The sequence below is a fragment of the Microtus pennsylvanicus genome, chromosome 5 (assembly GCF_037038515.1).
Source record: "Microtus pennsylvanicus isolate mMicPen1 chromosome 5, mMicPen1.hap1, whole genome shotgun sequence".
Taxonomy (NCBI): domain Eukaryota; kingdom Metazoa; phylum Chordata; class Mammalia; order Rodentia; family Cricetidae; genus Microtus; species Microtus pennsylvanicus.
This window is the reverse complement of record NC_134583.1, coordinates 60,680,215-60,694,530: the sequence shown is the minus strand read 5'-3', so window position 1 is coordinate 60,694,530 and position 14,316 is coordinate 60,680,215. Positions and strand designations below refer to the sequence as shown.

The following is a 14,316-nucleotide window of genomic DNA, read 5'->3' as shown; positions in this document are numbered from 1 at the left end:
GTCCTCTGGAAGAGCGGTCAATCTCTCCAGCATCCTACATGGTTTCTTGACACCCACTTTTATTCTCTGTAATAACCCACAAGTCTCTTAGAATCTTGAACTTGAATCTTTCAAAACTTTATTTCATTGTTTATTTTCATGGACATTATTTTAAAGATCACAGCAGTAGAAAGGAAAAAAACCAACTTTATGGTCTCCCTCAATGTTTCCTAAGGCACATGTTTCTAATGGAAGGATTTTAGACACGCAGCAAGAATCCCATTTATTCAGCCAGTCTAGCTATGAAATTCTGGAAAGATCATTATTCCGGAAGGACCATTGTTCTGGATGGACCTCTGTTCCAGAAAGACCACTGTTCTAGAAGGACCACTATTCCGGAAGGACCACTATCCTGGAAACTACATCTAGGGATATGGAATGTGGGAAGAAGAGACCGGGAGTCAATGCACCAGGCATCTCTTTGATGCTGCCTCTCATTTTTTCTATGACTGTGGTGAATGGTTCTGGATGCCTTTCGGCCCCATGCAGATCAATAGCATGTTGCTGTTTCTAGCATGTGCAAGTGATTCACCTTAATGCCAGGATGTATTTGTGTGTGTGTGTATGTATGTACTTGTGTAATGTATGCATTTATATGTGCCTAGGTAGTGTATTTGTGTGTGCATGCATGTTTATATTATATATATGTGCCTTGCAGTGTGTGTGTGTGTGTGTGTGTGTGTGTGTGTGGTGTATTCATGTGAGTATGTGCTAAGCAAACATCTGTATGTGAACATTCAAAGACCAAAGCAGAGTGTCAGGTGGCTCCCTTTACTGCTTCCCGTGATATTTCCTTGAACTCTCAGTGAACCAGAATCTTAGCTTTTTGACTAGGCAAGGCTGACCTGTAAACTCTTGGGATCTGCTTGTCCTCACCTCCTAATGTGAGAGTTCCAGGCATGTGCAGCCATGCTGGCATTTTACGTGAGTGCTGGAAATTTGAACTCAGGTCCTCATACTCGTACTACGAGTGCTCTTACCCGCTGAGTCTCCTGGAGTTCTCTTTTTAAAAATGTGTCCATGGCATGGGACTCTGGGCTGCACGTGTCCAAGACGGAAGTGTGTGGTAGACAATGGCCCTTGCAACCATCAACACATGAAGATGAAAGTATTTGCCAATCCTTTGTTAGAAAATCCTGGGGGCCCTCTGTCTTCTTCTCAGAAGGTTTCTGCATATCCGGCCCTACCCACCTTAGGGATGATTAAATACTTTTATCTGTTTTTCTTTCTTCATGGTCTCACTCTCCTTAGCCTTGATCTCCACTTTGGGTGAGAACCTAGCTAAGACAGGAGATACTCACTTCAGCAGTGTCTTAAAGTTCAGCCATCCTTCTCGCCTTTTTTCAGACACCAGCAACTTGACTTTCAGAAAAGGGCAGTCCGGGGCCACGGTGTCCACTTCCTGGGCCACTTCATCACCAGCCACAATGGCCCGGGCATTGGATGACTGCAGCCTGTAGAGTATGTCCGTGGATTTCATCTGGATGGTTCCAGGCATGAAGACAAGGCCTGGCAAAGACAAACAGTTCAAAGGAAATGTCTTCTTCCAGAGAGGGGCTGCGAACATCCTTGGGGGCCGGCAGGGAAGGGCAGGTAGGATGTGAGGACCAGTAGGGAGGAAGGACAGCGTGTTCTATGGGGGCAGTTCTTTGGGGAGAGGAAGCTGCGTTTCTCTGCCTTCCATTTCCTTTACAAGAGAGTGCCCAGCCTGTGTGGGCAGTTACTAACCAGTCCGTATGCAGCCCAGGGTTACCAGCCACCACTCTGGGACTTGAGAAAGGACCACCGCCACTCGGTCCCCACGCTGGAGGCCACAGGCCCCCGAGAGGACGTTGGCTGCCTGTTGACTGAGTTCACTCAGTTCTCGGAAGTTCCATTTCAGCTCTTGCCCGCTGCCACTCACCCACCACAGGGCTGGGCGAGGGGGTCTCTTGCCAGCCTGACGAAAGAGAAGGCCTGGTGAGAAGACCCCCGTGGGGACACAGCAAACAGAACAAATTGCAAGTCTAGGGGTAGGCTTGTTGATCCGAGGACATTCTCACACTATTGCAAAGTGCTGAAAACCTTCAAAACTTTGATTTAACTGAGGGTTAGGTCTATCAACACTATATTAAAACAGAGACTTTTAATCTGCATGCTTTAAAAATAGCAATTAAAACCCAATCTATATTACTGTGATAGATAATTTTGATTGCTAGCTGGATTGGCTTGAGGAGGCCTAAGAGATGAGCAGAGTGCATCTCTGAGGTGAGCCACAGGGATTATACAGTCAGAGCACACGGACATAGACAGACCCACAGGACTATGATCTGGTGGAGAATTCGATTTGCAAAGCTTCGAGAACACTCATCTTTTGGATAATCACTGTCAGTTCTGTAGGAATCTTGAGAAATCATGATGTTTCTCCCTTCCATAATGGGATTCACCCCAAAATATCCCAGCAGTGTATAAATCATTCTTTAAGCCTGACTCTTCCTGTACTGACAACTGTATGCCTTTCTCCACGCCGTGGGACCCTGGTGTGAGAGCATTCGCTCAGTCAAACTTTTGTTCTCATAGTCAAATCCACATAAAGCTAGACCCCCCACAATTATCCTTTTTGTCAGGACATACTGATGGGAAAGGAGCCCTGGGCAGGAGGCACTGAACAGAGAGACAGTGTGTCTGCTCTTACTCATAATAAGCAGGTCTGAGTGTCCCTGAATTCTCTAACAGCCAACTCAGGAGAGAAAGGTTACTGTCCTTTGCTCTACCCTAACAAGCTATTAATATTCTGTACTAACCTTCACCTTTAATTTGACACAAGGTCTTAGTCTAGGAAATTCACTCTTTGTACCTTTACCCCTAAGATATACGGGAAAAAACCTTGGGCCATTAAAGCAGCCCCAGAGAAAGAAATTCCTTCTCACCTGAGTGCCAGTGAATATAGCACCAGGATGCTTAGCCTGGGAGGACAAGCTCCATCCTAATCCTCTCACAGCCAGGCCCCTTCTGACACATAAGGTGCCTGCCTTGTCAGTCTTTTATCCATCCTGGTAGCCCTAAGAAATGCGTGCTTGATATCACTGCTATTTACCAGAAAGCTAGCTGTCAACTGTCTGCATGGGTATATAAACTGGGAACCTTGTGGGATAGGAAGAACCATGAAGAACAAGGAGGATCATCAAAAGGGGAACATCAAGAGAACATTAGAGAGAACATAGGAAGAATGAATGGGACATGATGAAAAGATTTATGTGGTCTAATTTATTTCGTTTACTCTCAGACCCTATTAGTTACGTTCTTGCCTGCTAGAGTAATCCTTCTGAATCCTGAGAGGTTTTGTGGGGCTTAACCCCAGTATAACCCTCGATGTATGCCTGGGCATTTCCAGAGATGATCGGATGGTGTGGGCTCTGATCTAATCAATGGATTAATGCCTTGATGGATTCATAATGTGGCATTGGGGGATCATGAAAAGCAACAAGAGGGTCCTGGGTAGAGGCATCCTTGCAGGTGGATCTTCCCTCCAACCCTTCTCGAATTCTTGTCCTCGGATTCAGTATTTCCCCCTTGATTATTGTTAGTTTCCAGTTCTGTGGTTTATGTAACTATTTCTTACATAACCTGTAGCAGAAAGACTTTTCCTCAGTAGTCCTAGGAGAAATAACTTTAAAAAAATCAAGAAGCTAGCTGAGGAGACCACTCACTCAGGACAGTGCTGTCCATGGAAACTTTAGGACCTAAGTTCCACCCCCAGAACACATGTTAACCAGAACCAGTCCTGGTGACACACACTTGCCATTCATGCCCTGGGGAAGCAGTCAGGCAGGTGCCTGAGGCTTGCTGTCCAGTCAGTCTAACGTACTTGATGAGCTCCCGGTCAGTGAAAGACCTTGTCTCAAAAACCAGAGTGGTGGGGCTGAGGAAGGGCAACTGAGGTTGACCTCTGGCCTCCATGTGCACCAGCACATACCAACATGTACACACATGCACTTTAGTCCATGCAAGCATACCTACAGGCATAGAAATAGATACTGTTTGTGTTGTTAACATCACCCTTGTCACACAGTTCCTTCCTCTGGATTGAAACACGCTCTTGTGGGTGGAAAGGCGAGGCTTAGGGGCTCGGGAACTAACAAAACAATGAAGTCCAAGTCCGCAAGATGCGCAAGGCACGTGAATCTTCTCTAGGTCAGTCCAGGTTGTTACATGTGTAGCGAACAGCTGCTGGTGCTGTAGTTGCCTGCCAGTTGCTCCAGGAGCATCACCGATACACGGAGAAGCTGAGGGCTTCTCAGAGGCACACACATCCTTGAGTTACTCATGCTCCTGTAACTCTTCACCCACACCCCATAATTTACTGTTTCAGGCTCATTGCTTCATCAGTCTTGACCTGGACCATGTCAGCCCTTCCGTCTGTCATTACACTGTTTGTCTGGCGCGGGCAGCAATAGTCTTCCTGGAAGAGGCACAGGACAACCTCCCACCTCGTTCCGTCTTCAGCATAGAGAATGATGCAATCTCCAGGTGAAGGTCGTGTCGCGAGGCCAGGATCTCAGAACAGCACTGTCACAGCTGCCTCTGGGTGGTCCTGTTTGACGCCCCTTCTGGCTAAGACTGGCCTTTCTCCTGCCTTAGCCCGTGTGAGCTGGTCCACCCTCCAGAAACGGGTTTGAGGTGGAGGCAGGTGGTGGGCAGGTAGCAAATGAAACTCAGAGATGGACAAGGATCTTGGAAGTATCTGCCTCCCCTCCCTCTCCATCTCTTCCACTGAAGCCTTTTATTCCCTGCCGGGTGGGCATCTCACTTGCACACTTTGGCGTCAGAGACATGTGGCTTAGCTTTCTGAGAAGACTGGCTCAATCTTGAGTTGTTGCTGATTTCCTACTATAATCCGTGCTAATCAGGCTGGCCATAACTGTGATAAACACCTTGATATTTCTCTTAGCTCCAGGGTTCAGAGGCTTTGACCATTATTGCTTGGACCCATTACTCTGAGCACATGGTGAGGCAGGGCGTCATGACAGGGAGACAGGGTCTACTCACTTTGTGACAAGAAGCAGAGACCACAGACTCAGCAAAACCCCTCAAGTTATGTTCCTAGTGACTGAATTCATCTAGTCCCACTATTTAAAGCCATTACCTCCCAAACCTTTGTCCCCAGCTGGAGACCAAGTGTTTAAACTGAGCCTCCTAGGGCACTATACGCTCAGTCCATGACAAGCTCACCCATCCCATCTGTGCCCCAGCCCATTGCTCTTTATTTCATGCTAGGAAGAAGTCACACTGGAGAGTGTGTTTGGGATTACTAGGTTCTTCACCATGTCCCATGTGCCTTAGACCTTCTTTTAAAAAAATATTTGGAGTAGCATGTATTAGTTATACACGATCATAAGTTTTATTACAACATTTTCATACATGTGCACAATGCATTTCAATCATATCCATCCTCCTACCAGCCTCTTCTGTCACCTTCCCACCCTTTCCCATGCTTTTCGATCGCCTTCTTTCTCCCAACTGGAGGTGGGTATGATATGTGTGTGTGTGCGTATGTGTGTGTGTGTGTGTGTGTGTGTGTCTGTGGTTCCCAGGAAGTTTTATTAGTGTTGCTTCTGACTTTGTTTATAGAAACATGGACACATTTCTAGTAGTTACACTACTGAACAAAATGTCTCTCTGTCCCTCTTTAACCTTTAACTGCATATAAATCCTCTGAGAGGAGTGGGGCCCCCTGAGCTTCTCCCTACTCCATGAAATCTAGTACAGGTGATTATTAGTCACTGTGAGTTCAAGAGTAACAGCCATCTCATGCCCAGAGATCACGTTCCACACCCACACCTCCTACGTTCCTTCTGTCCCTTCTCCCATAGTACTTCCTGAACCTCCGAGAAGGTGATAGAAATGTCCTTTTGATGGAGCATTCAATAATCACTGCTTCTCAGCCCACTGGCCAGCTGTGAGTCTCTGCAGCCACCACTGACAGCTGCATACGAAGCTTCTCTGACAGAACCCCAGAACTCTCCTGCCTTTCTTTCTCCCAAGTCTCCCTACACTGCTTCAAAGATGAACACCCTGTTCACAGCTCTTCTCCTGTCTGAGAGGTATTAAGCACTGCCAATCCCACCTGAATGAACTGATAAGTGAATGAAATCGACCCCGTTGTGCCGTTCTCGCTCCCATTACCTTCTCCATGTTGGCCCAGTGGTCTATCACATCACTAGCGAAGTTGAACTTGGCAGGTACTTCTTCCTGGTTGCCCCACGGTATGGGTGTTAGTTTCTTGCTATTGATTTGGAATGTACGAATGGACATCTGAGTACCCCAAAGGGTACAATATCTTGGAATTTTCCATAGCCAATGCATGATTGGAGCTGCGAAGGAAGGAGATGTAGGTGAACTCTTCCCTACTAGACTGTGAGACTCGCCGTCAGCTAGCGAAGAGGGCTGTTTCCACCCGCCAGGGTTGTTTGGTTGTATTTGTAAGTGGATTGAACGGACACTGAGTGCCTGGTTCAGACTCCTCTGTGTGCCACTCCCCTACGGCACCGCCCTCCAGTTCCTGCCGCAGTGGATGTCCAATCCCAGGTAACATACTATTTTAGCTTAAAGTATGAGTGCTGAATTATTTTGTGGTTCCCTGTAGTTAGGTTACGTCAGCCCACTCACTGCCAGTGCAGTGTGGAGGAAGAGTTTATAGTCTCCTCATATTGACTTCGGCTTGGTAGTGAGATACGCTCTGGTTAATAGGATCACTATGGGTTGGTCAGATTTGCATTTACACCCCCACCCTGTGTGTGTGTGGGGGGGGTGGGGGGGTGGATGGGTGGGTGTGTGTGCACTGTATGCATGCGCATTTACAGGTGTGCACATGAGCATGCCCATGAATGCGTGCAGAGGCCAGAGGAAGACACCGAGTAACCTTCTCTATGTCCCCCCGCGTGACAGAGTATCTAATTGCATCTAGAACCTGCCATTTCCCAGGTAGGCTTGCTGGCCTGAACGCCCCATTGATCCTTTTGCCTCTGATCCCCAAGCACTGGGCTCACACAGACCCAGTTTTTTGCAAGCCTGCTCAGCTTCTGAATGTGGATTCTCATGCTACTGCAGTGAGTGTTCTTACCCACTGTGCCATTTCCCTAGTTCCATTTCTGGGACTTCCCATGAGAACTAGAGATCTCAGATGAGCACTACCCTTCTTCCTGGGTCCTAGAGTGGTGCCCTAAGGAACTCACCTAAGCCCAACCTGGCCACTTCCAAACTTCCATTATTTTTCAGCTAAGTTTGGTAGGCACATCCTAGATCTATGTTTAGAAGGAAACATGTATATATTTGAGCGCTGTGGAATGCTCGGGATGCTTGCCAGTGCACCAACTGTTGACTAATACATTAACGTTGGAGTTAGTTTTGATTGACGTGCCTGAAAATGTACACTGCAGGATCTAACATAAACAGCAACTTGCAGGATTATAGCTGCTGTTATTGTTTTCTACGATATTAGCTCCAGGGAAAGATGTTCTGAGTCTATATACACTGGTCTTTGAAGTCTGTCCTGTGCTCTTGCATGAGATTGCAGAATTTTAAACCCGATGACCTTTGACTCAGAGAATCCAGCCAATCTATCCCCTTGGCTGGATTCCCAGCCCCCTTGGTCTAGGCAGAGGCCTTGAGAATGCTCTTCTGTGGCACTTCCATGTTCTCTCCTGCATTCTCAAAGACGAGGTGAGAGTTTCCTTTCCAGGCATGGCCAGCCATACCTAGTGCTTTCCTGGTCGCTGGTATCTCCCTTTCGATGGCTGACTCCTCCTTATTTTCTGGCCTCACTTCAAATAAGCGTGTATTCCATCACCCCAGATACCTCTTAGTTTCTGCCTATGCTTCTGCCCAGCTGTCTAGCTCTCTACTTTTGGTTCCCCTTTCCTCTATCCAATGTTGTACCCTTATGAAGACCCCATGACATTCCCTTTGTGGCTCCTAGGAGTTTTAAGATCTTGTCTTCCATGGGGGAGTTTTCACCCTCCCTGACAACTGTTACTCCTCATGACTGGTGAGAGTCATCATAATGCATGTGCCCCCCACCTTCTGTCTCTTACAGGAACACTTACTTGCCAAGCTGCTTCTGGAACTCTCTCTGGAGGTAACTTGGTCTACTTCCCTCTTGGGAAGTAGTTCCAGAGCTCCCGCAGCCCTGGAGGAGAGAATAGCACTGAAGCAGATGGTTCTCAGATCAGATCCTCCGAGGGCTCAGCTAATCATTAATGGCCCAGAACTGTGGGGTGCTGCTACTCCTCCCAGTAAAGTTTGTGTGTAGTGCAGTTTTTGAGACCGTGGAGGGTGACTCTTTAACCCAAGGGATCCAAATGAGGTTTATTCTCACGACTGACAGCAAGCATTCTCTTACCGGGAAGAGAAGGGAATTTCAGAGGCTCTACACACTGTCTCGCTGCCTTTAATCTTCTCACTTGCTTGGCTTCCACCAAGGGTCTCTTTCCCTGTTCTGCCCATGACACTGCTCATTCAGTGTCGCAGCTTGGATCCAGGCCTCTTGTTAATAACTTACAAGTGTGTCTCTGGGCTGGATCTCTCTCCTGGGTGTTCATCTATTTGATGGCTCTACTTGGCTGTCTAACAGGTTTTTAAGAGTAAATGCAGATAGTTCCAGGCATTCTAGCCCTGCAGCATCCACTGTACCGGCGGCCTTTACAAAAGGATGGCCACCCTGTTGCTCCCACTCTCTCTGCATGAAACCTCAGGCTTCCAACCCCTTATGCCTAGACCTGGGGTATCTAACAGCTCTGCCTTCCAGCTGTGACTGCAATCTGCCTCACTCTCTTCAGTGTTCCAAACCACCATTTCCTATCTGTTTTAGGGTTACCAGCACTGTGATGAAATACTGTGACCAAACGCAAGTTGGGGAGGAAAGGGTTTATTTGACTCACACTTCCACATTGTCGTCCATCATTGAAGAAAGCAGCACAGGAACTCAAACAAGGCAAAAACCAGGAAGTAGGAACTGATGCAGAGATCATGGAGGAGTGCTGGTTAGTGGCTTGCTCAATCTGCTTTCTTGTAGACCCCAGAACCACCAGCCCACGGATGGTACCACCCACAGTGGGCTGGACCCTCCTCCATCAATCACTAATTAAGAAACTGCCCTACAGCTGGATTTTATGGAGGGATTTTCTCAACTGACCGTCCATCTTTTCAGTTTACTCTAGTTTGTGTCAAGTGGATGTAAAACTAGTCAGCACACTGTCCAGAGGAGCATTTTTGTGTTTTCTTTTCCTTTCTTCTTGCCTCTGCCCTTGACCCTCAAAGTCTGTTCCCAGAATGAGCCTGACTTAAGTCAATCAGACCATGGAGCCTTCTGAGTAAAATATCAGGTCCTTGCTTGCCATTCTCTACAAGGTCATGACCTCAAAGACTTCCCAGGACTCTTCCTCCCGCTTCCCCAGTCCAGTCAATGGGCCTCTTTGTCTTCCTGTCCCCACCAGACACACTCCCGCCTCAGGCCTTTGTGAATATTATTCTCTCTGCTAAAATCCTCCTCCCTAACATTCAGATGACCTGCTGACATCACATCTTTTCTGAAAGTCGTCTGTGCTTGGTAGTTTTTTGTCAACTTGACAAAGCTAGATTCATCTGGGAAGAGGGGACCTCAACTGAAAAAAAACACATCCATCAGATTGGTCTATAGGCAAGTCTGTGCAGCATTGCGTTATGCATAATTATATAAACATTCTTGATTAATGGTTGATTTGGGAAGACCCAACACACTGATGTGGTATTACCACAGAGTGGGTGACCCTGAGTTGTATACATTATTTATAACATATTACATATACAAACATAAATTATGTATAAATATATAAATAAACACCATATAACTACACACACACACACACACACACACACACACACACACACACACAATTTCACAATTTCCTGAGCAGGACATGGGACTGAGCCAGTCAGCAGCTTCCTTCTATGGCCTCTGCTTCAGTTACTGCCTCCAGGTTCTTTCTGTGAGTCCCTGACTTCCCTGCAACTGTAAGTTGTAAGATGAAATGAACCAAAGCATTTTCTTAAATATTTACTTTTGTTTGTTGTTGCTGTTGTTATTTATGTGTGTGTGTGATGTGTCCGTGTGCAGGTTTCCAGGAAGCCAGAAGGGAATGGCAGATCCCTGGAGCTGGAGTTGCAGGTGGTTGTGAGACTGATATGGATGCTGGGAACTGAACTCAGGTCCTCTGAGAGAGAGCAGGACATGCTCTTAAACACCGAGCCATCTCTCCAGCTCCTTAGGGCATCAGCATGTGTCCTTTCTGCCTACTTGACCTAACATCACAGACTCCATCTTCTCTGCCATATTTCTTCTCTCTGGACATATAGATCTCATTATGCATCTTTTCTTATTGTTTGTTTTTCTTTTTAGCTTTTACACACATGCTCTTGAGGGAAGAGATTTTTATGTTCCATAATTCTTGTTTCCCAAAGCTCCAAAGCAGTTACAGGTCCCTATCCATGGACACAGTAGTATGTCAAATTAATTGTCTTTCATTCTCAAAATAACCCTGTGAAACAGGGGATTTCTTCTCCAAAGTCTCATGTGTATATGTATGTACACACACACCTTATCATCCTTATGTCCTTTTTGACAGTTCATACATACATAAACCATGTTGTGACCATACTCACCCTGCCCTCTCTGTGCCCCCGACACCTGCTGACTGCTCATATTCACCCTGCCCTCTCTGTGCCCCCCACACCTGCTGACTGCCTTCTTATTCCCTACAAGTTGACTCCTTTTGTATCTTGGGGCGGGGGGCTTGATTTTGATCTTCTCTGTTTGATTAGGGTTTCTTGTATCAGCATGGATAGGGCAGGAGCACTCACCAACGTCTATGCTGCTGAAGAAAATAACACCTACTTAGGATTGGTGCCAGACAGTCCTCAGAGGCCACACTGTCTGTGAGGCAGAGGCAAATAAGACTTCAGCAGGGGGTGAGAAGTATCAAATAAGGGAGGGAGGGGCTGGAGAACTCAGAGAGATGGCCACATAGTTTTAGCTGTCTTTCATATGCCCTGGGGGATGAAGGTTAATGTCTTCAAAACTCACCTTCTTATTTATCCACAGGAAATAAAAGGAACCCCTGCTTACCACCCCCTTTCCTCTCCAGGGCCCTGTGGCAATTTTCAATTGTTTGAAGTTCGTTCTTGTGACATCCTGTTTCCAGGGACCATGAGAGTTTCAGAGTGGCCATAAGCCTTTGGGCATGCTTTCTAGATTTTGATGAGCACTGACCATTCAAGATTCAGCTTCACCATCTGTTCATAGGACAACAGGGACATCTCCAAGTCTGTGTGAAGATGTGTTGGACTGATTCTTACAGAATATGGTAAAGAAAATAGCTGGCATCTCTGTCACTGTTGTTTGACTCCCTCATAAGGTCAGAAACACAAAGGTGAGGCAGGGGAGATGGCTCGGCGTATAGACGTGCTTGCCATTCATGCCTAAAGAGTGGTGGCATGCATGCGCAATCCTAGCACTCCTAAGACATTGTGAGGCAGAGACAAGGGAACAATCTGGAAGCCTGCAGGACCAGCCAACCTGAAGTATGCTTCACAGCAGCAGAAGCAAGGGAGGCCCTGCTAAACAAGGTGTTAGGAACCAATGCCCGCAAGCGTCCTCTGACCTCCAAACCCATCCTGTGGTGTGTGGTACAATCCAGCCCTGAAAGGTGTCTATCTTCCTTCTTCCAGACTTCCATAATAGATATTCCTGATTGCCTTGGAATCATGCAGCCATGAGCTCTTCTGTGCACTTCTGGAAAGTCCTCTATATTTACTTTAAGCCCATTTTGCTGTTACTTCCCGGGGACCGCTCACTGTCAGCCCACAGAATGTGGAGTCAGCTAGACTGTTCTCTGTCTTTTTCATCCAGTGCTTTTAACCCATATCTAGACAGAGGGCCAACCCTAGCACAGCTCTAAAAATGAGGATATTGATGTCAATGGCACATATGATGTTGAGAATAACACTTACGTGGTACATTTCAAGACTGCTGGGCATGCACTCAGGGATAGCATATGTAGCTAGTGTCTGTGATACCTTGAATTACATCATTGGCGTAACAAAAACAAGCAAACAAACAACCCAAAATAGTCAAAGTCAGTTGCTTCTGGGAAGGTGAGATATTTGAATTTTGATTGAACTTAAAGTATTTCTTATTTTAAATTTAATTATTCAAGTTCAAGTTATTTCCTTATCTAAATCATAAATTAAACAATAAAATGTATTAATTACTGTAAACATCTGATAAATTGAAGTCAGTACAGTTTGGAATAGGAGATTTGGAAGGGACATCTTGAATCAAATCTAAACTCCTGTATAGGTGAAGGCTCTGGGGTTCATGCCTGATGATCTCATGCTTGGGCAAGATTGGAGGGGGCACAGTCCAGGGGGTAGCAGACAAAATCACATACAATCAAGAAAACACACAAAAATTTTATTTGTTCTCCTAGAAAATGGGGCAAAAGGGCTTACAGAGGCATTTGCTGTGATGCTTTCAGGTAGCTAAGCCATGGAACCCTGTCCTCACAGGGCTATCTGTCTCTGTCAATTTGTCAGTAAATATTTACGAAAAAGACACAGACATGACCAAAACATATCTCTTCCTATTTGAAGGAAGAACAGATAATAATGTATAAAATGATTTAACTAATTTTAGATACTGCTGAGCACCAGTCAGAAGTCAGATCACGTCACATTTTCATTGAAAACCAAACAGTGAATCTTAATATAAAATAGACATTTGAGTTTTGCCATCATCATAAAAGGACCACGTTATGGAATATTAGTTTAAAATATGTTACATTTATTTGCACTGTGGAATATTTGTTTAATGATGTGTTGCATTCTTTAACGTTGTATTTTTTTTAACTCTGAAACTGTTATGTTGCCTCCCTAAAACATCTGATTGGTCTAATAAAGAGCTGAATGGTCAATAGCTAGGCAGGTGAGGGAGGGGTAGGTGAGGCTGCCAGGCAGAGAGAATAAATAGAAGGAGAAAAAGAAAGGGGGCAAGTAAAGGAGGAGAGAGGATGCCAGTGGCCAGCCACCTATCCATACAACCATCCATGGAGTAAGAAGGAAAGAAAGGTATACAGAATAGAAAAATGTAAAAGCCCAGAGGCAAAAGATAGATGGGATAATTTAAGAAAATCTGACTAGAAATAAAACAAGCTAAGGCCAAGCGTTCATAAGAAAGGATAAGTCTCCGTGTATTCATTTCAGAGCTGGGTGGTGGGCCCCCAAAGAGCAAAGGTTAAAAAAAAAACCAGCTACAGGATTGCCACTCAGCTCAGTGCTGGCTTCCCACCTCTCCACACCCCTTCTAAAGCTCTCTCAACCTCAGCAGGGCTGCTTCCTGCCTGCTCCTTGAAGGCACGCCCGGCCCAGCCTTTGTACAAATGACTCTCTCTTGTCAGATTGCTTTTCTCCAGATTTCTACTTGAATATCCCCCTCTAATCTTTCAAATCTTTGGGAGGTTTTTTTTTTTTTCACCATCTCAGTCATCTCAGTAAAGCTTACCTTAACCACCTACCTACTTAAAATGGCAAGCTGCCTCCAGACTGGTTCCCCTTCCCTCCTTTACTCTATTACCAGACTCTATGCTCCTTAATCTTAGTCGCTTTTAACTTTATAGAAAAAAATTTCAAACATTTTTGCTCCTGTCTCTGTTCCCTAGGACTTAAGCTTTGTTAAGACAGAGATGCTTGCCTGTCTTGTTTATCGAGTTAGCTAAAGAGCTTAGGATAGATTCTATCTCAGAGAATTCAGTGAATACCTGGTTATATAAGTTAGCATCATGAGGAAAATAAGACATTTTGATATTATAATGAACACGACTGCCTGAAGTGTGCAGCTGCATAAACGACTGCTTCTGCTATGTATGAATGTGCCTGTGTATGTCTGTGTGCACAACTGTTATGAATGTCGGAACGTCTGGTTCTATGTATGAGTGCACATAGCTGTGTATGTGTGTATGTGTGCATGAGAGAGAGAGAGAGAGAGAGAGAGAGAGAGAGAGAGAGAGAGAGAGAGAGAGAGAATTTGATTTGGGATTGGCCAGGAAACACTCCTCTGGGAAAGTCTGTCAAGTTGACTGATTCCAGAGATATTTAGTGAGGAAGGAAGATTCTCTTCCATGTGGATGACACCACACTGTGATCCAGGACTTCAATAAAAGAGGAAGCAGCATGAACACCAGGATTCATCTGCCTCTGCTCCCTGAC

At 45.7% G+C, this 14,316-nt stretch overlaps 1 protein-coding gene and 1 long non-coding RNA gene across 2 annotated transcripts in view; one reads left to right on the top strand and one right to left on the bottom strand.

Moving 5' to 3' along the window:
- LOC142849620 (acyl-coenzyme A synthetase ACSM2, mitochondrial-like) overlaps positions 1-8,238 on the bottom strand; it is a 31,904-nt gene extending 23,666 nt beyond the window's left edge. The window contains exons 1-4 of the mRNA XM_075972031.1: positions 8,124-8,238; positions 6,205-6,392; positions 1,768-1,978; positions 1,341-1,548 (exon numbers count right to left, since the gene is read on the bottom strand). Coding sequence (XP_075828146.1) covers positions 1,341-1,548; positions 1,768-1,978; positions 6,205-6,384 — 599 coding nt within the window. The 5' untranslated portion in view covers positions 6,385-6,392; positions 8,124-8,238. The remainder of the gene's footprint in view (positions 1-1,340; positions 1,549-1,767; positions 1,979-6,204; positions 6,393-8,123) is intronic.
- LOC142849621 (uncharacterized) lies at positions 6,521-13,314 on the top strand. Its single transcript, XR_012910599.1, has 3 exons — positions 6,521-6,606; positions 11,256-11,417; positions 11,782-13,314. It is a non-coding gene; the product is annotated as an uncharacterized LOC142849621 (long non-coding RNA).
- Positions 13,315-14,316: the final 1,002 nt, after the last annotated feature.